Source organism: Scyliorhinus torazame, chromosome 4 (genome assembly GCF_047496885.1).
Source record: "Scyliorhinus torazame isolate Kashiwa2021f chromosome 4, sScyTor2.1, whole genome shotgun sequence".
Lineage (NCBI taxonomy): Eukaryota > Metazoa > Chordata > Chondrichthyes > Carcharhiniformes > Scyliorhinidae > Scyliorhinus > Scyliorhinus torazame.
The window spans coordinates 224,177,034-224,203,277 of record NC_092710.1 but is presented as its reverse complement, the minus strand read 5'-3'; the positions used below and the strand labels follow the sequence as shown (position 1 = coordinate 224,203,277).

Sequence of the window (26,244 nt, the reverse complement as noted above, 5' to 3'; positions counted from 1 at the left end):
AAGCAGGAGGAGGCCATTCGGCCCTTCGTGCCTGCTCCGCCATTCATCGTGATCATGGCTGATCATCAAGATCAACACCCTGATTCCACCTTTCTCCCCATGTCCCTTGATTCCTTTAGCACCAAGAGCTATATCTAATACCTTCTTCAAATTACACAATGGTTTGGCTTCACCTATTTTCTGTGGTAGCAGATTCTACTGGTTCACCAATCTCTGGGTGAAGAAATTTCTCCTCACCTCAGTCCTCAAAGGTTTGACCCTTATCCTCAATCTATGACCCCTAGTTCTGGACTCCCCCACCATTGGGAATTTTCTTTCGGAATCTACCCTGTCTAACCCTCTTAGAATTTCATAAGTTTCTATGAGACCCCCTCTCACTCTTCGAAACTCAAATGAATGTAATCCTAACCAATTTAGTCTCTCCTCAAATGACAGTCCTGCGATCCCAGAATCAGCCTGGTAAACATTTGCTGCACTCGCTCCATAGCAAGAACATCCTTCCTCAGCTAAGGACACCAAAACTGCACACAATACTCCAGGTGTGGTCTCACCAATGCCCGATAAAATTGCAGTAAAACATCCCTATTCCTATACTCAAATCCTCTTGCTATGAAGGTCAACGTACCATTTGCCCTCTTGATTGCCTGCTGTACCTGCTCACTTACTTTCAGCGACTGATGCACAAGGACACCAACGTCAGCAATGTAGCACAGTGGTTAGCACTGTGCTTTTACAGTGCCAGGGTCCCAGGTTCGATTCCCAGCTGGGTCACTGTCTATGTGGAGTCTGCACGTTCTCCCTGTGGCTGCGTGGATTTCCTCCGGGTGCTCCGGTTTCTCCCACAAGTTGCGAAAGATGTGCTGTTAGGTGAATTGGGCATTCTGAATTCTCCCTCTGTGTACCCGAACAGGCACCGGAATGTGGCGACTAGGGGCTTTTCACAATAACTTCATTGCAATGTAAAGCAAATGTGACAGTAAAGATTATTATTATTAAGACACCAAGGTCTCGCTGAGTATCCACCTCTCACAGTTTACACCCATTCAAATAAAAATCTGCCTTCCAATTTTGCTACTGACGTGGATAACCTTACACCTATCCACATTATACTGCATCTGTCATGCACATGCCTACACACTCAGCCTATCCAAATCCAACTGAAGCATCTCTGCATCCTCATCACAGCTCACCCTCCCACCCAACTTTATATCATCTGCACATTTGGAGATAATACATTTAGTTCCCTCGTCCAAGTCATTAATACATAATGTGAACAGTTGGGGTCCTAGCACAGAAGCTAGCACAGATCTTCCAGCTTTACACGCTATATCTGCTCCCATGTGCCTTATCTTAATAAATAGACATGCAACATGTTTACCCAATCCCTTATGGATGATTGGTGTCTTTATATCACTATATAAACACAATATTCAATTGCCTGGTTACCCCCAACTCACCTGTTTTGATGAATTGGCAGTAGTCCTGTCAACGCAAAGGTATTGTGCAGTCAGTTTGTAATGCGATTAGTTTCAATTATTCTTACTACTACATGAGTAATAAAGCTACTCTGATATCTACAGTGACATTATTACCAAACTAAAATATATTTTAAAGCAATCTTCAGTAAAATCTGTCATTTGTTCCTTAATGTTCTTCTTTCAAATTTTTTTCTGTTATATATTATAATCTTTATTATTGTCACAATTAGGCTTACATTAACACTGCAATGAAGTTATTGTGAAAATCCCCTAGTGGCCATACTCCAGCGCATGTTCGGGTACACTGAGGGAGAATTCAGAATATCCAAATTACCTAACAAGCACGTCTTTCGGGATTTGTGGGAGGAAACCGGAGCACCCGGAGGAAATCCGCGCAGAAACGGAGAGAACGTGCAGAAACCGCACAGACAGTGACCCAAGCCGGGAATCAAACCTGGGACCCTGGTGCTGTGAAGCAACAATGCTAACTACTGTGCTACCGTGCTGCCCTACTACTTTTAATTTGAACTTTACATTAGATTTCAAACTATTAACCAAACAGATGTTTCATAGTGTTATGGGCGAGGCATTTTGAGAACCCCAAAATGTATCATGGAGTTCAACCAACCTGCCCCTTATATGTATTTGTTGCTTTTTCTTGCACACGGCTTGCTCCCCAGGAGTGGGATTACAATTATGGACACGTGGGTTTTTAAACACAAAAATGTTTATTCCATGAACTCAACTTAACATCTTAAATAAACATTGGATCTCTTAACACCCCTTACTTCAAAGATAACTCCGAAAATATTGCAACAGTAAATAATTCCTCAAAATGTTCCTTCAAACTTCCAAGAGACTGAACACCCTTAAACAGAATCACATCAGGTTAAAGGCTTTACTGTTATGAGTTTAAATCACCCAAATGATCCAGAGATAGTCTTTCATGGCAGACATCACAGCAAATCCAGCTCACTGCAAAACACAGACACTCACAAGCTCTTTTCAAACTGCAAAACTAAACTACAAAATGGCTGACCTGAGCCCAGCCCCACCCACTCTCTGACATCACTGTTTTCTTAAAGGTACATTGCTTAAACATCATGTCTTAAAGGTACTCTCACATGACAATAGGAATGAATGCTAATCTCTGACCTGTTTACAACATTGCAATTATTAGTCGGAATGATGATGTAATATACAGGTTAGCACTTAGCGGCCTGGATTCGAATGACTAGATCATTTGGTAGAGCAAGCTGCTGACCTCAACCAAAGTGGGTTGTTGCATCAGAGGTACCTAAAGGATTATACTATGTGTAAACATTGACTAGGCTTCATGGAGTAGCATAGACCTTTTCATAGAATTTACAGTGCAGAAGGAGGCCATTTGGCCTATTGAGTCTGCACCGGCCCTTGGAAAGAGCACCGTACCTAATCCCACACCTCCACCCTATCCTCGTAACTCCAATTAACCTTTTTTGGACACTAGGGGATATTTAGCTTAGTCAATCCACCTAACCTGCACATCTTTGGACTGTGGGAGGAAACCGGAGTACCCGGAGGAAACCCACACAGACACAGGGAGAATGAGCAGACTCCGCACAGACAGTGAATCAAGCCGGGAGTCAAACCTGGGACCCTGGAGCTGTGAAGCAACCATGCTAACCACTGTGCTACCGTGCTGCCCTGTGATCCTTGCACAAATGTCTCTGTTTGCTTTTGTTTATCCGTGAACATGGCTGCTGATTCAATTTTGTTTGTGTGGGCAGTCACCTTCAATGTGAAGGACTAAAGCAATATTTCTAGCTGCAATGGGAAATTTTACAGCTTTGCACATGTCTTCAGTAATGCAAGTGTGCATGAAAGCTATTTAGTGATTTTTTTTTTTAACCAAACCATCTTTGTAATCCATGTTTCAAACCGGCGCTGGATCCGACCCCGTTACCTGACCCTGAAAGACTCTGCCTGAAACTCAAACACGTCCTAAACACCCCCAAAACAGCGAGGACCCCATGCGAGGAAAAGAAGGAAAGCAAAAAGAAGACCCGTCCTCTCAGAACTCCGGGGCTCAACTGGATCGCAAACATGCCCCCCCCCCTCCCCCCACCCGGTGACCCTGAAATAGCAAACAGAGTCCAGGACCCCTCCAGACGCACCTTCCACAAGGTCAGATATCTCTCATCGAATCCCAGGACCACCCAGAAGCAGCCGCCGACCTTGGAAATGAGGGAACTGTGCCGGTCTGCAGGTGAGACTAAAACAATGCGGTTTCAAGTTTCCTTTCCAAAGCATACACCTGGCAGACGATCTAACACAAGCTGGGCGAGCTTAACACTAGACTTATCCCTCAGAGGGAAGTAAGTGACTGCTGTATGCTCTGTTTCACAGAGACATGGTTGACTCCTGCCTCACCAGACTGTGCCATACAAGCTGAGGGCTTCTCAATTCACCGGTCGGACCGCTCGGCAGCATCGTGCAAAGCAAAGGGTGGAGGGGTTTGCCTCCTCGTCAACTGCTCAAGCATGGCGAACCTGTTGAACTACTGCTCTCTGGACCTGGAGTACCTGACTGTGACATGCCTCCCATACTACCTTCCACAGGAGTTAACTTCTGCCATCATCACAGCGGTCTACATCCCACACTAGGCGTAAGTGAAGAATGCGCTTGATGAATTGTACACGCTATAAACAATCATAAAACAGAACACCCGGAGGCCTTGTTCATCATGTATGGGGACTTCAACCAGGCCAACCTCAAAGAGTGTGCCGCCAAAATTCCACCAATACATCTCCTGTCCCACCAGGCGCCCCAAAGTCCTTGACCACTGCTACACAAACATCAAGGGCACCTACCGCTCCATTCCCCGACCACATTTCGGAAAACCTGACAATAAGATGGTGTTCCTTCTCCCGGCATATAAGCAGAAACATAAGTGGGAGTATCTGGTTAAGAAGGTCATGCAGTGCTGGTCCGAGGCAATGGAAAAATTCAAGAACTCAGCAGCCAAGCTAAACGAGTATGCTACCACGATCACAGACTTCATCAATAATTGTGTCGAAAATTGCGTTCCAAAGAAGGTAGTATGTGCATTCCCCAACCGGAAACTATGGTTTAACCAGGTGATCAGCTCCCTACTGAAGTGCAGGTCTGAGGTGTTCACAACGGGTAATCCTGACCAAACAAGAAGTCTAGGTATGACCACAAAGCCATCAGGGATGCCAGGAGACAATACCAGAATAAGCAATAATCACAGACTCACGACATGGACGCTCATCGGTTGTGGCAAGTCTTAAACAGTATAATGGCTACAAAGCAAAGCAGAGTAGAATCGCTGGCAGCAGTGCACCCCTCCCCAATGAACTCAATGCATTCTATGCTCATTTCAAGTAGAAAACCAACTAACCGTTGTCAACTGCCCAACATCCTCAGACACACCCAAAACCACCGTCACAGCATCGGAAGTTAGTTTGGCCTTCTTGAAAGTGAACCCACGGAAAGCAATGGGTCCTGACGGAGTCTCCAGTCATGCACTGAATTCACTGGACCAACTGGCTGGTGTGTTTGCGGATATCTTCAACCTCTTCCCTACTCCGTTCCGAGGTTCCCAAATGCTTCAAGAAGACCACTATCATCGGTGCCAAAGAAGAAACAGGTAACATTCCTCAATTATTACAATTGTTGGCCCTGTCATCTATCATTATGAAGTGCTTCGAGAGGTTAATCATGAAACACACCAACTCCATCTTTCCAGATTGCCTTGATACACTGCAATTCGCCCACCGCAACAACCGGTCCACAGCAGATGCTATCTCCCTGGCCCTATACCCATCCCTGGAGCATCTCAACAACAAGAACTCCTACGTCAGACACCTGTTCATTGACTACACCATAATCCCAGCCAAACTCGTATCCAAACTCCAAAGTCTAGTACTCTGCTCCTCCCTCTGCAGTTGGATCCTCGACTTCCTGACCCACAGACTGCAACCAGTAAGCATAAACAATGAAACCTCCTGCACGATGCTCCTTAATACCGGGGTCCCACAAGGCTGCCTACTTAGCTTCCTACTATACTCCTTATACATACACGACTGCGTCGCAAAATTTGGTCTGATATCCATCTACAAGTTTGTTGATGACATGACTGTAGTAGATTGGATTTTAAACAATGAAGAGTCAGGGAACAGGAGTGAGATAGAGAACTTAGTGCCATTGTGCAATGACAACAATCTCTCCCTCAATCAGCAAAACTAAGGAGCTTGTCATCGAATTCAGGAAGCCAAGTATTGTACACACCCCTGTCTGCATCAATGGTGCTGAGGTGGAGATGGTTGACAGCTTCAAATTGCCTTGATGTGAACATCACCCAAAATGTGTCCTGGTCCACCCATGTCGTGCTACGACCAAGAAAGCACAACAGCACCTACACTTCCAATTTTTATAGCTGCACCATAGAAAGCTGCATCACAGCTTGGTATGGCAACTGCTCGGCCCAAGACCATAAGGAACTGCAGTGAGTCATGAACACAGCCCAGTCCATCACGCGAACCCGCCTTCCATCCATTAACTCTGTCTACACCTCCCGTTGCCTTGGGGAAGCGGTGAGCACAATCAAAAACCACTTCCGATCTGGATTATTCTCTCTTGCAACCTGTTCCATCGGGCAGAAGATACAAAAGTCTGAGATCACGCACAAACAGCTTCAAAAACAGCTTCTTTCCCGCTGCTACCAGACTCCTGAATTGCCCTCGTATGGACTGACCTGATCCTTCTATGCATCTTCTCTGCAGTTGTAGCATTATACTCCGTATGTTTCACCCGATGTTTATGTTTATGTATTTACCTCGTGTGTTTATCGTTTGTCCTATGTTTTTCATGTATGGAGCAATCTGCCTGGACTGTACGCAGATTCATTGTCAAGCTACATCGGTACGCGTGACAATAAATCTGAATCTAATCTTAAATTTAGTAATTCTACCCTCTTTGGAGTTGAAGAATTGATTTTTAACCCGGCTAAAGCCAAGATCTGGCTGATGCTCAGTAGGGGTACTGTAGTCTCCGGTCAGTGTATGGTTTGAAAATATTTTTTTCTTTTTGAATTTAGAGTACCTAATTCATTTTTTCCAATTAAGGGGCAATTTAGCATGGCCAATCCACGTACCCTGCACATCTTTGGGTTGTGGGGGCGAAACCCACGCAAACACGGGGCGAATGTGCGAACTCCACACGGACAGTGACCCAGAGCCAGGATTATACCTGAGACCTCGGCGCCATGAGGCATCAGGGCTAACCCACTGCGCCACCGTGCTGCCCATGGTTTGAAAATATAATTTAAATAATGAAGTTAAGACATATAAAATGTGTGAAACCTGCCTTTGTAGCTTATGTTCTTGAAAGTTTACTTTAGAGCAAATAACTGACAACTTTGTTTCTCCAGAAACGTTTTTGTAATCATTAAACACGTCTATATCCAAAATGCAGTGGTTTAGCATTTTGCACTATGATTGGAAAAGTTAAATCTCAACTGCTGCTATTGAACAATGAAAATTTGAATTAAATGCTATTTAGTTGAAAAACTTTGAATTTTGTTGTCGGGGCAGGATTCGAAGAGATCTATGACAGCAAAACTGGTGCCACACCTGGACCAATTCCGCGACCGTTGAGGGACTGGAACAGGTGCCATGTGGAACACGATCGATTCCAATGGAAAACTGTGTCGGACTCACCTGGGTCGGGATTGAAACTCGTGAGGCTGACAAGCTGCTGCCCCATATTAGCACGCCACTCCCTACACACGCTGATCCCAGCCAACAAGATGGCACTGGTTGCGCTGGCGAGTACCCATCCTGTTGATGGTCGGCTGAGACCAGAAGGTACCTAGGAAGGGTGGCCTGGTCGGGGGGTGGGGGGTGGATGCAACCCATAGGACGCCATAGGAGCCATGGGGCTAGGTTCACAGTGGGAAGTCAGTGGCGTGCATAACCACATGGCTGCCTGGAAGGCTGCAGCAATGCTGTTTTGTGCCTGTCCACCCTGAACCCACGGCCCGGCCCTGGCAGAAGCCCCCGGCCAGCTGCACAACTGTCAGCACACTGTGGTGATGTTGGATACTTTCCGTATCACCTCGCTCCCCCTCATCAGCCTGTTTAACGATTTCCCCCCCATGCAAGGCGGAGAATCGCGGATGCCCCGGAGTTAACCAGGTCAGGCCCGCTAATGATATGCAAATGGTGTTTACTGTACGTGCAGAGTAGAATGCATTGACGCTGCTATTGAGACACCAGAGAATTGCGATCCACCACACTCTGGGTGAAGAAATTTCTCCTCACCTCAGTCTTGAAAGGTTTACCCCTTATCCTCAAATTATGATTCCTAGTTCTGGACTCCCCCACCATCGGGAACATTATTTCTGAATCTACCCTGTCGAATCCTGTTCAAGCCCATGGGTAGTGTCTTGAGATGAATAGAAAGCTGGTTAGCAGACAGAAAGAGAAAAGTTGGAATAACTGGGTCTTTTTCTGCCTGATTGGCAGGCAGTTACTAGTGGGTCCCGCAGGGATCTGTGCTAGGACTCAACTGTTCACATTATATATTCATGATTTGAACGAGGGAACAAAATGTATTATCTCCAGATTTACAGATGATACACAGTTGGGTGGGAGGATGAACTGTGAGGAGGATGCAGAGAGGCTTCAGTGGGATTTGGACAGGCTGAGTGAGTGGGCACATGCATGGCAAATGCTGTATAATGTGGATGAATGTGAGGTTATCCATAAGACCATAAGACATAGGAGCGGAAGTAAGGCCATTCGGCCCATCGAGTCCACTCCACCATTCAATCATGGCTGATTTCAACTCCATTTACCCGCTCTCTCTCCATAGCCCTTAATTCCTCGAGAGATCAAGAATTATCAACTTCTGTCTTAAAGACACTCAACGTCCCGGCCTCCACCGCCCTCCGTGGCAATGAATTCCACAGACCGACCACTCTGGCTGAAGAAATTTCTCCTCATCTCTGTTCGAAAGTGACTCCCTTTTATTCTAAGGCTGTGCCCCCGGGTCCTAGTCTCCCCTGCTAATGGAAACAACTTCCCTACGTCCACCCTATCTAAGCCATTCATTATCTTGTAAGTTTCTATTAGATCTCCCCTCAACCTCCTAAACTCCAAGGAATATAATCCCAGGATCCTCAGACGTTCATCGTATGTTAGGCCTACCATTCCTGGGATCATCCGTGTGAATCTCCGCTGGACCCGCCCCAGTGCCAGTATGTCCTTCCTGAGGTGTGGGGCCCAAAATTGCTCACAGTATTCTAAATGGGGCCTAACTAGTGCTTTATAAAGCTTCAGAAGTACATCCCTGCTTTTATATTCCAAGCCTCTTGAGATAAATGACAACATTGCATTTGCTTTCTTAATTACGGACTCAACCTGCAAGTTTACCTTTAAAGAATCCTGGACCCGGACTCCCAAGTCCCTTTGCACTTCAGCATTATGAATTTTGTCACCGTTTAGAAAATAGTCCATGCCTCTATTTTTTCCGAAGTGCAAGACCTCGCACTTGCCCACGTTGAATTTCATCAGCCATTTCTTGGACCACTCTCCTAAACTGTCTAAATCTTTCTGCAGCCTCCCCACCTCCTCCATACTACCTGCCCCTCCACCTATCTTTGTATCATCGGCAAACTTAGCCAGAATGCCCCCAGTCCCGTCATCTAGATCGTTAATATATAAAGAGAACAGCTGTGGCCCCAACACTGAACCCTGCGGGACACCACTTGACACCGGTTGCCATTCCGAAAATGAACCTTTTATCCCAACTCTCAGCCTTCTGCCTGACAGCCAATCATCAATCCATGTTAGTACCTTGCCTCGAATACCATGGGCACTTATTTTACTCAGCAGTCTCCTGTGAGGCACCTTATCAAAGGCCTTTTGGAAGTCAAGATAGATAACATCCATTGGCTCTCCTTGGTCTAACCTATTTGTTATCTCTTCAAAGAACTCTAACAGGTTTGTCAGGCACGACCTCCCCTTACTAAATCCATGCTGACTTGTCCAAATCCGACCCTGCACTTCCAAAAATTTAGAAATCTCATCCTTAACGATGGATTCTAGAATCTTGCCAACAACCGAGGTTAGGTGTTATAACCTGCCTGCTTACCATTGGCTGGGGACTAATGACAATCCCACAATCCTGTGGGAGTATGAGCTTCCCCAATGAGGGGGGTGGAGAAATCATTAGCAGACTCCCTGTATAAATAAAGCTGGCCAGTTTGGAACCAGCAGGAAGGAGTAAGCAGCAAGTGAGGTTGCTGCTGTTCTGTGTATATATGTTATTGTAAATAAATGTTATTTCTTTATATACTTAAAACTCGTGCTGGATTCTTCGTGGCCCTCACAAAACTGGTGACGAGGGTTAAAGTGGATAGCTGTCTACACTGCTGAAGCCACCTCCCTGGATTTTTGTTGGATACAGGTTGGAAGTTGTTTTATATTACACCATGCCTCTGTACGGACGTTTGGATGTATTTGATGCTGCGCTGGAAAGCTGGAACCAGTATGCACAACGGATGCGTTACTATTTCCGGGCAAACAATATCACCGAAAACGAGCGCCAGGTGGTCATATTGCTCACCGCCTGCGGCCCGCATACGTTTGGGGTGATTAGGAGCCTTGCGTACCCACCTGCGCCGGACACCAAAACGTTTGATGAACTTTTGAATTTAGTGGGGCAGCATTTTAACCCAACCCCATCCACGATAGTCCAACGTTAACGGTTTAATACCGCTGAGAGGACCCCAGGAGAATCCCTTGCAGACTTTCTATCCAGGCTACGCAGGATTGCGGAGTACTGTGACTATGGTGAGACCTTGTCAGAAATGTTACGCGACCGTTTGGTTTGCGGTATTAACAATGCGGCCACCCAGAGAAAGTTGTTAGCTCAGCCAACATTGACTTTTCAACAAGCCATTCAAATAGTATTGTCCCGAGAGAGCGCAGAACGAGGAGTGCAGGAGATACACGGAAAGGAAGTGCATGCCTTGGGGCGCAACCCCTTCCGTCTGAAAACGTCCCCCCGCACTCCTGCGGTACCTTGGACGAGACGACGTCCGGATCGACGCCAGTGGCCGTCGGACATTCCTCCCTGAAGGGAGCCTTCTCCAGAACCAATGGATGAGGAGCCATGTCCGTGTCAGACATGTAGGCGCCGACCCCGTCGCGGACGCCGGTCCTGGGGGCGCCAGAGGCGCCGTCGTTCTGACCGAAACTGGGACCAGCCCAGGGGCCGTACCTTCCATGTGGATGAACTTGCGGCCACTACTCCTGAGGTCGTGGAGACGGAGGACGACTGCCTGCAGTTGCATTGTGTGGCAGCTCCCCGTGTGGCCCCCATTAAGGTGACAGTACGGCTCAATGGTCACCCGCTTGAGATGGAGTTGGACACTGGCGCAGCGGTCTCGGTGATCGTCCAGAGGACATTCGACCGCATCAAGCAGGGTATACAGACCCTTACATTAACCGACACACAGGCCAGGTTGGCCACCTACACGGGGGAACCATTGGACATTGCAGGAACTACGATGACCTCTGTTGTTTATGGACGCCAGGAGGGGCGTTTCCCACTTATCGTGGTGCGCGGCCATGGGCCCAGCCTGTTGGGTCGGGACTGGTTGCGCCATTTGCGGTTGCAGAGGCAGCACATCCTCCAAACAGTTTCTGGAGGGTTGACTGAGGTGCTAGGACGATACCCAGATGTATTCCAGCCCGGTTGGGGAAAATAAAAGGGGCAGTAGCCCGTATCCAAGTCGAACCATGAGCCACGCCACGCTATTTCCGGGCGCGTTCGGTGCCTTACGCCTTGCTCGAGAAGGTAGAAGGGGAGCTAACTCGTTTGGAAACTTTGGGTATTATCAGGCCCGTCCGTTTCGCTGACTGGGCAGCACCAATTGTACCTGTAATGAAGACAGATGCCTCAGTTCGCTTGTGCGGCGCCTATAAACTTACAGTGAATACGGCTTCCCGACTCGACCGATATCCAATGCCTCGCATAGAGGATCTCTACGCAAAGCTTGAAGGTGGACTCTCGTTCACAAAATTAGATATGAGTCACGCCTACCTACAGTTGGAGCTGGACCCTGCCTCCCGGCCATATGTAACGATTAATACACACCGGGGACTGTATGAATATACACGTTTGCCCTTTGGAGTATCCTCTGCCTGCGCTATTTTTCAACGCGTTATGGAGGGCATTTTGAGAGGTTTACCGCGTGTCGCTGTCTACTTAGATGACGTTTTGATCACAGGGACGTCAGAGCAGGAACGTTTGGAAAATCTGGAGGCTGTCCTTAGACGCTTTTCGGAGGCTGGAGTGCGTTTACGTCACACAAAGTGCGTCTTTCAGGCGAAGGAAGTAGTCTACCTGGGTTATCGGGTGGACCACGAAGGTTTGCACCCCGTTTGTTGTCGTCTGGGTTACTAACCCACTATGGTCCTGGAAAGTCTTTGCTCGTCACATGTGATGCATCCCCGTATGGTATTGGGGCCGTCCTGTCCCACAAGATGGAGAACGGGGCCGAGCGGCCGATAGCTTTCGCCTCCCGCACATTGACTGCAGCGGAAAAAAAGTACGCGCAGATCGAGAAGGAGGGCCTGGCAGTGGTCTTTGCAGTGAAACGTTTCCACCAGTACGTGTATGGCCGCCACTTCACTATCGTGACTGATCATAAGCCTCTGCTGGGACTTTTCAGAGAGGATAAGCCAATACCGCCCATTGCTTCCGCACGGATCCAGCACTGGGCTTTGTTGCTCGCTGCATACGAGTATTCTCTGGAGCACAAACCAGGAACGCAGATAGCGAATGCCGACGCACTGAGCCGATTGCCTTTATCGACCGGCCCCATGTTGACCCCCACTACAGGTGAGGTGGTTGCAACCCTAAATTTTATGGACACCTTGCCTGTCACGGCATCACAGATCTGTGAATGAACCCAGACGGAGCCAGTCCTGTCAAAGTTTCGACACACAGTCCTATATGGTGGGCAGCATAGACAGCTCCCAGGCGAGTTGCGGGCAATTTCCTCCAATTCAGCGTGGAAGACGGCATGTGATTGTCCCAGAAAAAGGACAGGAGCTGATACTAAGAGACTTGCACAATGGGCATCCAGGTGTGACCAAAATGAAAATGTTGGCCCGGAGTTATGTTTGGTGGCCAGGCCTCGATGCCGACATTGAGAAGGTAGCCCAAAACTACTCCATTTGTCAGGAGCATCAGAAGCTTCCGTCGGCCGCGCCCCTACATCACTGGGAATGGCCAGGGCGGCCTTGGGCGCGCTTGCATGCGGATTTCGCCGGCCCTTTTCAAAGATCCATGTTCCTTTTATTAATAGACGCCCAGTCTAAATGTAAATAAATGTTATTTCTTTATATCCTTGAAACTCGTGCTGGATTCTTCGTGGCCCTCACAAAATTAGGCTAATTGGCCTATAATTTTCCATCTTTTTTCTTGTTATCTTCTTGAACAGGAGGGTTACAACAGCGATTTTCCAATCCTCTGGGACTTTCCCTCACTCCACTGCCTTTTGAAAGATCATAACTAACTATTTCTTATATCATAACACTATTTCTTCAGCTATCTCCTTTAGAACTCTAGGATGTAGCCCAGTTTCTTAGTTTCTCTAGCAATTTCTCCTTTTTGATGGCTACCATAGTCAACTATGCCCCCAGACTCTCCTGAATTGTTGAGATATTACTCATGTCTTCTACTGTGAAGACTGATGCAAAGTATTTAGTTCTTCAACTATTTCCTTGTCTCCCATCACTAGATTACCAGCGCATTTTGGAGCGGCCCAATGTCTACTTTTGCCTCCCATTTGTTTTTAATGTATTCAAAGAAACTTTTACTATCATTCCTAATGTTACTGGCTAGCCTACCTTTGTATTTGATCCTCTCTTTCCTTATTTCTCTCTTTGTTATCCTCTGTTTGTTTTTGTAGCCTTCGCAATCTTCTGATTTCCCACTATTTGCCACATTATAGGCTTTCTCTTTTGCTTTGATGCATTCCCTAACTTCCTTTGTCAGCCATGGCTGCCTAATCCCCCCCTCTGATAACCTTTCTTTTCTTTGGGATGAACCTCTGTACTGTGTCCTCAATTACTCCCAGAAACTCCTGCCATTGCTGTTCTACTGTCTTTCCCACTAGGCTCTGCTCCAGTTGATTTTCGTCAGTTCCTCCCTCATGCCCCTGTAGTTACCTTTATTTAACTGTAACACCTTTACATCTGATTCTACCTTCTTTCTTTCAAATTGCAGACTGAATTCTACCATATTATGATCACTGCCTCCTAAGTGTTCCCTTACTTTAAGATCTTTTATCAAGTCTGGCTCATTACATAACACTAAGTCCAGAATGGCCTGTTCCCTTGTGGGCTCCATCACAAGCTGTTCCAAAAAGCCCTCCTATAAACATTCAATGAATTCCCTTTCTTTGGGTCCACTGGCAACATTATTTACCCAGTCCACCTGCATATTGAAGTCCCCCATGATCACTGTGACCTTGCCTTTCTGACATGCCCTTTCTATTTCGTGGTGTATTTTGTGCCCCTGGTCCTGACCACTGTTAGGAGGCCTGCCATTAAGGTTTTTTTGCCTTTATGGTTCCTCAACTCTACCCACACAGACTCCACATCATCTGACCCTGTGTCGTTTAGTGCTATTGATTTACTTTCATTCCTAATTAACAAGGCAACCCCGCCCCCTCTGCCCACCTCTCTGTCTTTTCGAAAGGTTGTGAATCCCTGGATGTTTAAATGCCAGTCCTGAACCCCCTGCAAGCACATCTCTGTGATGCCTACCACATCATACCTGCCAGTCACAATCTGGGCCACAAGCTCATCTACCTTGTTCCGTACACTGCGCGCATTTAAATATAGCACCTTCAATTCTCTATTGACCGTCCCTTTTTGTTTTCTTAGTGTGGTGGACCTTGGTTTACTGAGCCTTTCCATACACTGTGTCATATTTTGTGAGATGTGGACTATCGTAACCTCTCCCGAATTCTGTCTTTTCGTGCTTTTTTGTATTCCTAAGCAGCTACGCTTCCCACTGATTACTTCACCTCTTGGTTCCCTGACTTTCCCTCCCCCCCCAAATCTCTAGTTTAAAGTCCTATTGACCACCCTATTTACTCTTTTCGCCAGAACACAGGTCCCAGCTCGGTCAGGTGGAGACCATCCCAACGATATAGGTCCCCCCTGCCCCAAAACTGATGCCAGTGTCCCATGAAAAGGAACCCCTCTTTCCCACACCACTCTTTCAGCCATGTGTTAACTTCCCTTATTCTTGCCTCCCAATGCCAATTTGCACGTGGCTTGGGCAGTAATCCGGAGGTTATGACCCTTGAGGACCTGTTTTTTAATTTGAATCCTAGCTCTTTATAATCTCTAAACAGGTCCTCTTTCCTAGACTTGCCTATGTTGTTGGTACCGACATGGACCACAACAACTGGATTCTCCCCCTCCCTCTCAGTATCCTTTCAAGCCGGTCAGAGATGTCCCGCACCCCAGCACCGGGCAGGCAACATACCATGCGGGACTCTTTATCCTGCTCACAAAGGATACTATCTATCCCCCTGATAATAGAATCCCCTACAACTACAACTTGCCTGTTTACTCCCTCCCCTTGAATGGCCTGCTGAACCATGGTGCCTTGGTCAGCTGACTCATCCTTCCTGCAGCCCTGTTCGCCATCCACACAAGGAGTAAGTGCCTCGTACCTGTTGGACAGGGTCAAGGGCTGGGGCTCCTGAGTTCCTGACTGCTGGTTCCCTTTACCTGCCTGACTTGCAGTCACACCCTGCTGTCCCTGGGCACTGGCAGGATTTAAACTACTTACTCTGACAGGCGTGACTGCCTCCTGAAACACAGTGTCCAGGTAAGTCTCCCTCTCCTGGATGTGCCTCAGTGTTTGAAGCTCAGACTCCAGCTCATCAACTCTCAGCCGGAGCTCTTCGAGCAGCCAACACTTACTGCAGATGTGGTCGCTGCAGCTCGCAATGGGATCTGCCAGCTCCCACATCAAGCTGCTCAAGCACATCACCTGACCAGCCATCTCTAATTAAATAATTTAATTTAATTTAAGTTTACGAGTCTAACTGTTTTTTTTAAATTTGGGACAGATTTGCTAACAACCAATCAGATCACAGCTTCGCTCTGACGTCACTTCTGAAAAGAAAAGTGGAAAACAGCAAGTTACCGTTAGGTTTTTATCCTCACAGAGACTGCTCCTCCTCCTCCTCACAGCTCCCGAAACTAGGCCCGAAGAAAGAGAGAGAACAAAACAGTAGGGAAAAAGCACCTTCTCCCACTCTGCACCGAATTACCAAGTTTCAAATTCCCACTCTGGATGTGTCTTACTCACTCAGGCTGTGTGGACCTGCGCAACGCTTCAGTAGCAAAAATAGGAAGGCAGATTATTATTTGAACGGGTGTAAATTGAGAGAGGAGGATACTTGGGGAGACCTTGGTGTCCTTGTGCATCAGTTGCTGAAAGTAAGCACGCAGTAAAGAAGGTAAATGGTATGTTGGCCTTCATAGCGAGAGGATTTGAGTATAGGAATAGAGATGTTTTACTGCAATTGTATAGGGCATTGGTGAGGCCACACCTGGAGTATTGGGTGCAGTTTTGGTGTCCTTATCTGAGGAAGGATGTTCTTGCTGTGGAGGGACTGCAGCAAAGGTTGACTAGCTGATTCCTGGGATGGCAGGACTGGCATAAATCGGTCAGGAATGTATTATTGGAGTTTAGAAGAGTGAGAGGAGATCTCATTGAAACTTAAAAAGGGGGTTGATTCAGAATATATTAACCGGGGTAGATTCAGAAAGAATGTTCCCGATGGTGGTGGAGTCCAGAACTAAGTACCTTAGTTTGAGGATGAGGGGTAAACATTTTAGAACTGAGGTGAGGAGAAATTTCTTCATCCAGAGAGTGGTGAATCTCTGGAATTCACTGTCACAAAAATAGTTGAGGCGAAAATATTGTGTAATTACAAGGAATTAAATATAGCTCTTGGGGCTAAAGGGATCAAGGGATATGGAGAGAAGGCGGGATCAGGGTATTGAACTTGATGATCAACCATGATAATGAATTGCGGAATGGGCTCGAAGGACTGAATGGCCTCCTGCTTTTATCTTCTCTGTCTGTTGCTTTGTAATTCTACATGCATGTTGTGCGTCATATGTGTGCTAATGCTGCCAGCCTGTATTTTGTCATCACTTCCCTTGACTCTGAAACCAATTTTCTGCTCTCAGAATGCTTCTATGACGTTATTAATTTTGTCCAAATTAACACCTGTGCTGTTAGGTAATTTGGACATTCTGAATTCTCCATCTGTGTACCCGAACAGGCACCAGAATGTGGTGATGAGGTGCTTTTCACAGTAACTTCATTGCAGTGCTAATGCAAGCATAAGTGTGACAATAAAGATTATTATTATTATAAATGTTGGAAACATTGAGTAGGCCAGGCAACATATTTGCAGCTTTGTTGCATTTTGAACATCAGGAGGCCATCATTTTTGATCCTTGTTTCAAACTCCATTCCCTGGTTACAGAATGCCACTGAACGCGACTCTGTGAAACTCAGTATCTTTTCCAATCAGATCAAAGTTTAAAATCCCATATCTTAATCATCAGTAGGTTGCTTATTTCCAACTCTGCACCATTGCCTGTCTCTGTCCCTCCTCCTTATCCTCACTCTAGTCTTTATCCCTGCGTTTGTCATCTTTTCGAATGGAGTTGGCAAGGTAATGTCTCACTGGCCTCCCATTCTCCAGAAACACAACCGGCTGTATCCTGCATTGAAGTTTGCCCCTCATTCATCGTTCCCCCTCCCACCATGCCACCCAACACCATGCAACATAAAATTCTGATCTTCATCTTCAAATCATTTTAATTCTTCGCCCCAGCTTTTGTTTTGTGACCTCCTGAAGCATAAATGACCTCCAGCTGTTTTTGGCCTTCCACCACCCATCTGGGAACTCTGCTCTTTTGTCCCACCACTGGTGACAGAACTTTCAACTTCCATGGCTCTTCTTGCTGGGATTTCTCCCAAAATATTTCCCTATTACAGTATACTACAGAGGTGGTGCTGTACCATTGGAGGTGCAGTCTCTCAGATAAGAGGTTAAATTGAAACCGCCCCCCCTCTGTCCTCCTCGGTGTATATCACAGACTCTGCCTGCTGTGTGTTGGGAATCACGTGAAGACCGCAACTAAATCCCGAGACCCGAAGTAGACATCATCCTCGAATCGAGGGACGGCTGATGATGAGGATGACATCACAGGTTCTTGATGTTATTCCATGCTAGCTGAGACGTTCTAAATGTTTGACTAATATTTGTTCCTCACCCATTATTCTGAAAACAATTACATGGCCATTTATTTCATTACTGTTTCTTTGACCTTGCTATGTGCAGATTGGCTGCTGGGTTTCCCATTGACTGCATTTTGGAAATATGTGTTCTATTTTTTGTGGTAATATGGCATTATTCTTTGCTTTTTGATCCGTTGAGTTGATAATAATGAAACCACCAATCATTGTATTAAAGCAAAACTAATTTATTGAATAATAATTAAATAGAGTTCAAACACTCTACTGAGCTCTATCTATTAAGAAAGTAAGGTTGTGTTTGATTAACAAGAACACATGTATATATAATCTAGTATTTACTAATGATGTCCTCGTGCTAACTCTCTCTCTAATCTAAACTACTCCTCGTGCTGGTTGCTACTAATCTTCTTCTACCCAGCAGTCCCCGAGTTCTGATATTTATACTGGGAACTGGTGGTCCCTTCTAGTGTTTGAATTACACGGAGATATAATAATTAACCCTTCACTGGCATACCTATATACATATCATTACATTCCCCTTTTTTAAACATTTCTTTTCTGTGTACAACAAAGGAAAAAATGTCTAATATTATTACAATACATGATATGTATCAAGGCGAAAGAAAGTTCAATAGGAACGATTCACAAATCAAGTCTGTTCGGCTTCCTTCTTTTTATGGTTGATCGTCGTAAACCATGAAGAGGAGACTCAAGTTTTTACAGTCCTCTGTGAATCTTCACGAACTTGAGAATTAGTCATAGTATCATTGAAAATACTTTCATGGAGTTGCAGATCTGGAAAAATGTTAGTGTGTTGCTTGAGTTTTAGTAATGCTTGGTGATTGCGTCGAACTATTGTTCCTTCAGCTGTCTGACCAATGTCAGAACGTGATGCTGCTTATCTGATAACTTATACAGGAGCAGACCAACCTCCAGCAGGTACTTTGATCCTGACGGTATCAACTGGAAGCAGTGAGTCCAGAGTGGTCGCATGTTGATCATAATACATTCTCTGTCGTTCTCTCTAATGTTTCATCTTTTGTAACACGGGCAGATGATGTGGGTGGAGACATAGATGATACAGTAGTTCTCAAATCCTTGTTCATTAACATCTGTGCAGGTGATAGGTCAGTTGAAAGCAGAGTTGCTCTATATGTGAGTGACGCTATATCAATATCTGAACGAGAATCCAAAGCTTTGTTAAGAAGTTGTTTGATGATTTGAACTCATTTCTCCACTTCACCATTTGATTGAGGGTAGTGCGGCTTGAAGTGATGTGAGCGAAGTTGTATTTTCGAGAGAATTCAGCCCATTTATGACTGTCGAAGCACGGCCCATTGTCAGACATGACAGTGTTGGAATACCATGTCTGGCAAAAATGTCCTTACTCACTTTAATAACAGATCTGGATGTGAGATCTGATAACTTTGTGACTTCCGGATCATTCGAATAGTAGTCGATTATAAGGACATAATCACGACTATTGCAGTGAAACAAATCTATACCAACTTTTGCCCATGAAGATGACTCCAATGCATGGTGTTGTAGTTTCTCCTTGCTTTGCCTAGGTTGAAATTTCTGATGTGTTTCGCATCCAAGTATCATATCAGGTCTCGATTGATACCCGGCCAATACACAGCTTGTCTCGCCTTTCTCTTGCATTTTTCAATGCCAAGGTGACCTTCAGGTATCTGGTTAAGAATCATAGTTGGTAGAGTCCATCCACAACTGTTAAATATGCTTGAATATTCCTGAACTTGGAGCAATGCCCTTTTGGCCAACCATTGTTGAGATGGTCTATGACTCTTTGAAGCATTGAATCCTTCTTGGTTTCTTCACGGATGAGGTTCAATTTCACATCCGAAGCAGCAGGATTTTCAGCACACAGCTGTACTTGAGATTCTACATGCTGTACAAATTCAAAAGGTTCTCTTTCTGAATCGATTGAACGTGATAGAGCGAGCGTCTGCAATTATCAAGTCCTTGCCTGGAGTATAGATGAGGTGGAAGTTGTTTCTCCTAAGCTTCATCAAGATCCTCTGTAATCTCGTTGTCATATCATTAAGATCTTTTTGTGTGATATGTACAAGTGGTCTGTGGTCAGTTTCAATAGAAAAGGTAGGAAGTCCATAAACATAATCATGAAACTTTAATACACCTGTAAGTAAACCAAGGCATTCTTTCTCAATCTGTTGTTCATGCTGTTGTTCCGTCGGCGTCAACGCTCTGGAAGCATAGGCAACAGGTAACCATGACGAGTTGTCGTCTTTTTGCAACAGAATTGCTCCTATTCCGTTCTGACTCGCATCAGTTGAAATTTTTGTCTCTCTATTCGGATTGAAGAATGAAAGAAGAGGGGCACTCGTCAGTGGAGATTTTAAATCGAGCCATTCCTTTTGATGAAGACTTCTTTATGAGATTTCTGAGAGTAGTAGTTCTGGACGATAGATTGGGAATGAATTTGCCTAGAAAGTTCACAACACCTAAGAAATATCGAATGGCCTTCTTGTCCTCTGGAACTTCCTTTTGTTGTCTTTCATTTGTTGTATGGCAGCAAGCTTGTCATTGTCAGGTCTCACACCATGTTCAGAAATCTGGCCTCCAAGGAACTTAAATATCAAAACTACATTTGGTTCTATTACGTTTCAAACCAAACTTGTGCACTCTATGAATTACCTGTAATAGCCTTGAGATGTGTTCCTCTCTTGTAAATGACCAAATGATATCACAAGCACCTTCAACACCCTCAGTCATCTTTTCCAACACACAATGAAAAATCTCAGAAGCTGAGATGATCCCAAATGGCATCATGTTAAAACTGAATCTACCAAAAGGCGTGTTGAAAGTACATAACTTTCTACTAGATTCATCAAGTTGCATCTGCCAGAATCCTCTGGAGGCATCCAGTTTGGAAAAGATTTTTGCGTTAGCCATTTCGCTATTAATTTCTTCACTCTTTGGTATGGGATAGTGTTCCCTCTTAATGTTCTTGTTAAGATCTTTAGGGTTTATGCATATCTTCAGATCACCAGAAGGTTTCTTCACACAAACCATAGAGCTGACCCAGTCAGTCGGTTCTGTGATTCTTGAAATAATGCCTTGATGTTGTAATCTAGCCAGTTCAAGTTTCAATCTCTCGAAGTGGTGCAGGAACTCTTCTTGGTGGGTGTACCACAGGATTGGCATATGGGCATAACTGAATTTTGTAACAGTATGGAAGAGTACCCATGCCTTCGAAGATGTCTGGGAAAATGATCCAGAATCCATTGAATGTCATCTTGAATCATTGGTTGAGATGAAATTGTATTATAAATTCTCTGAATTAGGTTTAAATCTTTGCATGCTTGCGCACCTAAAGTGAAGACTTGTTTGAATCAACAATCTCAAATCTTAGAGAAATCGCTACATCATTATTGGTAACTAACAAGTAGCAAGGTCCCATTGATGTGATTAAATTGCTGTTGTAGTCGCGCAGTTGACAAGCTGATTGATCTTAGGAGTTTGCTTTAGCTTTTGTGAAATCAAGCTGAGTAAGCAAATTGGCAGAAGCGCCAGTATCCAGCTTAAAGTTGATTGGATAATCATTTACTTGCAATAATGTGTTCCATTCTGTATCAGTGTTGATGAAATGGACTATCTTGAGAGGTGATGATACTTCTGTGGTTCTATCATACTTCGCTATGATGCCAACAAAGAACAAGTCTTCCAAAAAATAAACATCTGTATCATTGGAAACATTTTCTTCAAAACCTTCTTCCTTAGAATCTACATTCTAACATTAATCTGTCTTGACTTTGCAGATTTAAATGTATGTATGTGTGTGTGGATCTGCACTGAGCAGCGAAGTGGTTTTGTTTGCCACAATTTGAACAGAGCTTTCCTTGAGCAGGGCATTTCCACACCTTCCACACGTCATAACGTACAAATCATCACGCACTAAACTTCTTCACGCATGTGCAGATCGGTTTTCGTCCGTCTCGCATCTTTTAACAAAGTGCGCATGTGTAGGGTTAGAATGCGCATGCGCAAGGTGGTTGCCTTACGAAATGTACATTTTCTTCATCTGCGACACTGCCTTAACACATTCTACTTCGAGTTCATTTTTGCTCCCTTTACACGGAGAACCAATTCATTACACTGATTTTTCGATAACTGATGTAAACGGCACATTTCAATTGCGTTTTCAAGCATGAGATCCTTCTGTCTCAGCAAGCGTTCACTGAAATTTTCATCAATTATACCGAATACCGAAGACTATTTGATCCCTGATCATTGAATCATTCAATACCGAGAAGTTGCAAGATTGAGCAAGCCATTTAAGACCAGTAACAAAGCAATCAATTGATTCACCCTTGTTTTGTATTCTTCTATTGAAAATAAAATGCTCAAAAGTTTCATTTGTTTGAATTTTGCAATGATGATCAAACTTTGCAATGATTTCTTCAAACTTATTTTTATCTTGCTCCGTCGTATATTGAAAAGAGTTATAGATTTTGATGGCTTGTGAACCAGCCATAATTAGTAGAAGAGCTATTTTACGTGCATCGCTCGCATTATTTAAATCTGAAGCCTCTAAATACAATTGAAACTGCTGCTTGAATACTCGCCAGTTAACATCAAGTTTACCTGGTTGTTGTGGAGCTTGAGCTTTGTCCATCAGTCCTGGATTCTTCGAAGTTCTGCAGTCACAGGTTGGTGCTTCGAAATTCGAAATGCTTCTTAGTTTTCTGCACTAGATTCTTACTAAACTAGACTAGATAGCTACGGTAGTCACTCCTGACACCATGTTATATTACCTTTTGTGGTAATATGTCATTATTCTTTGCCTTTTGATCCAGAATGGTCTGTTGAGTTGAGTCTGTCTTTGTATTAAAGCAAAACTAATTTATTGAATAACGATCAATTAAATAGAGTTTGAACACTCTACTGAGCTATATCTGTAAGCAAGTAAGATTGTATCTGATTAACACGAATACATACATATATATATAATCTAGTATTTACTAATGATGTCCTCGTGCTAACTCTCTCTCTCTAATCTAAAATACTCCTCGTGCTGGTTGCTATTAATCTTCTACCCAGTAGTCCCTGAGTTCTGATATTTATACTGGGAACTGGTGGTGCCCTCTAGTGTTTGAATTACACTGAGATGTAATAATTAACCCTTCACTGGAGTACCTATATGTATATCATTCAACTTGGTAGGGTGTGAGGTGCTTTGCTTGTGAAATGCAGTACATATAAATACTGTATAGATGCAGATCTATCAACATGCATTGAGAAGTGCTGATATTGAAAAATAGATTTTTCTTCTCCGTTTCATTCACAGGATAAGCACCCACCCCAAAATATGACTTGCTAACAGAAACAGCAACTGCTAGCAACCTAATCTCTTTCAGAGAACTTTCCCCAACTGCACATTTCATCCAACCTCAGCTCTATAACCCTGAACATTTCACCTTTAGCTCTTCCCAAGGTTCACAAGCTATGTAAATGGAATTGTTCTGGTAGATTAATTATTAGGGAATGAGAAGCTGAACAAATTAATTTCCTCTGATGTCGACTATTCCTCCTTGTATGTTAAAAACCCTGTATAGAGTCATAGAGTTTTACAACATGGAAAGAGACCCTTCGGCCCATCATGTGAGCAACTATCTATTCTAATTCCACTTTCATACTTCTTAAATGTTGAGAGTTCACGTCTCTACCACCTATTCCAGCAGTGAGTTTGAGATTCCAACCACCCTCTGGGTGAAAAAGTGTTTCCCCACATTCCCTCTAAACCTCCTGCTCCTTACCTTAAATCTATGCCCCCTGGTTATTGACCCTCCTGCTAAGGGGAAATGTTCCTTCCTATCCACCCTCTCCATGCCCCTCATAGCCTTGTGCACCTCAATCAGGCTCCCCCTTAAACATCTTGGCTCCAAGGAAAACATCCCCAGATTTTCCAGTCTCTCTTGATAGCTGATTATCAGCCAAGGCAACATCCTGGTGAATCTCCTCTGCACCCTTTCTAGTGCAATCACGTCCCTCCTATAGTGTGACAATCAGAACTGCACACAATATTCCATCTGTGGCCTAACCAGTGGTTTATACAGCTCCATCATAACTTCCCTGCTATTATATTCTTTGCCCATTTCCAGTCTATAAAACCTATTTTCCTGCTATTTAGATTTTTGTTATAAACTGCGGCGTCCACATTTCCAATGGAAACTGCTTCTATAGATGTGCCACTATAAAATGATATGCTCCTGCTAGTGATAGTGCTATAGATCTCTGTTGTGTTTCCCACCTTGGCCTACACTGCAGAGAGTTCATGCACCAGCCAACTTTGCTTCCCAGACTGCCATCAATTATACCAATGATTAGAAAATAATGTATATTGAATACAAATGAGGACAGAATAACTTTGATTTGGGTTGTGACTTATGCCTGCATGATTTAGTTGGCATTCAAAAAATCACAAGTTAGAGATTTGTTTTGATGAAGGATCATGTGATGGAAGAATGGATTCCATTATGTTTCAAATCCGAAGATACTTTTGAATCATCTCTTTATGTGAATGAAATGTAGGTCGAGGCCCTAGGGAGTTTTTATTTATTTATTTTTTTTAAATTTAAATTTAGATTACCCAATTATTTTTTACAATTAAAGGGCAATTTAGAGGTACCAATCCACCTACCCTGCACATCTGTGGGTTGTGGGGATGGGACCCACGCAGACACGGGAAGAATGTGCAAACTCCACACGGACAGTGACCCAGGGCTGGGATCGAGCCTGGGTTGTCATCATTGTGCCGCCTACACTAGGAAGTTTAACGTGGAAACTGTGAATTCTATTTCTGATGATACGTCCGTGGTCACCGTGAGGGCCTGAGAGTATCAATGCACAGCCTATTATCTGGGTCTGTCGCTGAAATGCACAGGGGGTTTATGCTACTTTTGTTTATTGTGTTTGTCAATAAGCAATCATTAGGTTCAAGTGTTCATCCAGGATAGGTTGTTTGGGGCCAAAGTGCACTAATGCAGGCAAGGAGTCAAAAGGCACTGTCTGAAAATATATAATTGGTTTAAAACAGTTGTAAAAAAACACACTCTTATGAATCGGTGACTTCTGTAAAGAAATTCACTTCATGAAGAAATATTTTTAGCTGTGAGAAACTGACTGGTCTTTCCTGTCGCCTATCCCCTCCTGTTTTCACTCAGTTCAATCTTATTTCCAGGGGCAGTGCTAATTTTGAATTTTATACTGGAGGGGTGCAAATTTACATGAAAAACCTCATCAAAAAGATTTTCACCAGAAAAGAAATGCTTAAGAACTGCAAATGCATTCCTGCTTTTATTTCAATGAGCTGTTTTAAAAAAAAGAAAACAGGGACTGCTAATTATTGTATTGGTATTTTAGCTGTTGATTTTACTTGCCTCTGCTTGTATTTCCTTAATAAAAAGATTGATTAGTTGTTTTGGCATTAAGTATTTGATCTGTTGGGGTTGGTTGCCTATCTAGTCTTGAGAAGTTAGGAGTGTGCAGCGGGAAACCCATGCCACTTCTGGTGTGTGTGCCAATGGTGTAAGAATAGATTGTTAAACTTGAACATACTATTCCCAGTCACTTTATGATCCAGGCTGAGACTCAGCTAGGAGGTGCATTGCTTCCTATCTTTTTCAATGAATGTGGATACAGTTTGGGTTGAAGAAATTCCTTTCTAATAGTTTTATGAAAGAGCACTCTTGTACTACATTACATACCTATTAAAAATATTGTTGCATATAATTTCTTCTTGAACTGCTTTTGAACAGCCTGCTCAAGTGTCATTCCAATCCCTCCCTCGCCCCAGGACATAAGCTAAAAGTATTTTTTTTTTGTATTACATCTGGCATTTAACGAAATCAGCACTTAAAGAAAAGTAAAGACAGCCAAAATCTAGAAAAGAACACTTTTTTTTTAAAAAAAAATCATTTTTTATTAATGACCTATTTTAACAGGTGATGGTTGTGGTCACATGCTGTTAGGCCCTGGCAGTGGAACGTTGACATCAAGGAATTATCCTGGGACCTACCCAAACCATACCTCGTGTGAATGGGAAATCCAAGTGACTGAAGGAAAGAAAATTTTCCTGAAATTTGGAGACTTAGATTTGCAGCAATGCATCTCTGATTACCTCACAATCTTCAAAAGAACATCTTCATCAGTGACTGAACATGGTGAGTTCATGACCATAATTGTTCAAATCCAGTAAATGACAAGCCAAATCTCAAGTGGTTGATTCAAAGGTACTAATCAATTTGTCTGCGATGAGGAGCAATTATTTGCAAATTAAGTCTGGAATAGGTTAGCAGAAATGGAATGAAAAAGATGTAAGTGGGATTTTATCTTCATT

At 44.1% G+C, this 26,244-nt stretch overlaps 1 protein-coding gene across 4 annotated transcripts in view; it reads left to right on the top strand.

Moving 5' to 3' along the window:
• dcbld1 (discoidin, CUB and LCCL domain containing 1) overlaps positions 1-26,244 on the top strand; it is a 193,371-nt gene that overhangs the window by 10,125 nt on the left and 157,002 nt on the right. For 3 of the 4 annotated variants that reach the window (XM_072499403.1, XM_072499402.1, XM_072499404.1), the window contains exon 2: positions 25,850-26,068. The exons of the other annotated variant lie outside the window; for it this stretch is intronic. In XM_072499403.1, the coding sequence (XP_072355504.1) occupies positions 25,850-26,068 (219 nt within the window). The remainder of the gene's footprint in view (positions 1-25,849; positions 26,069-26,244) is intronic. 4 annotated transcript variants of the gene reach the window in all.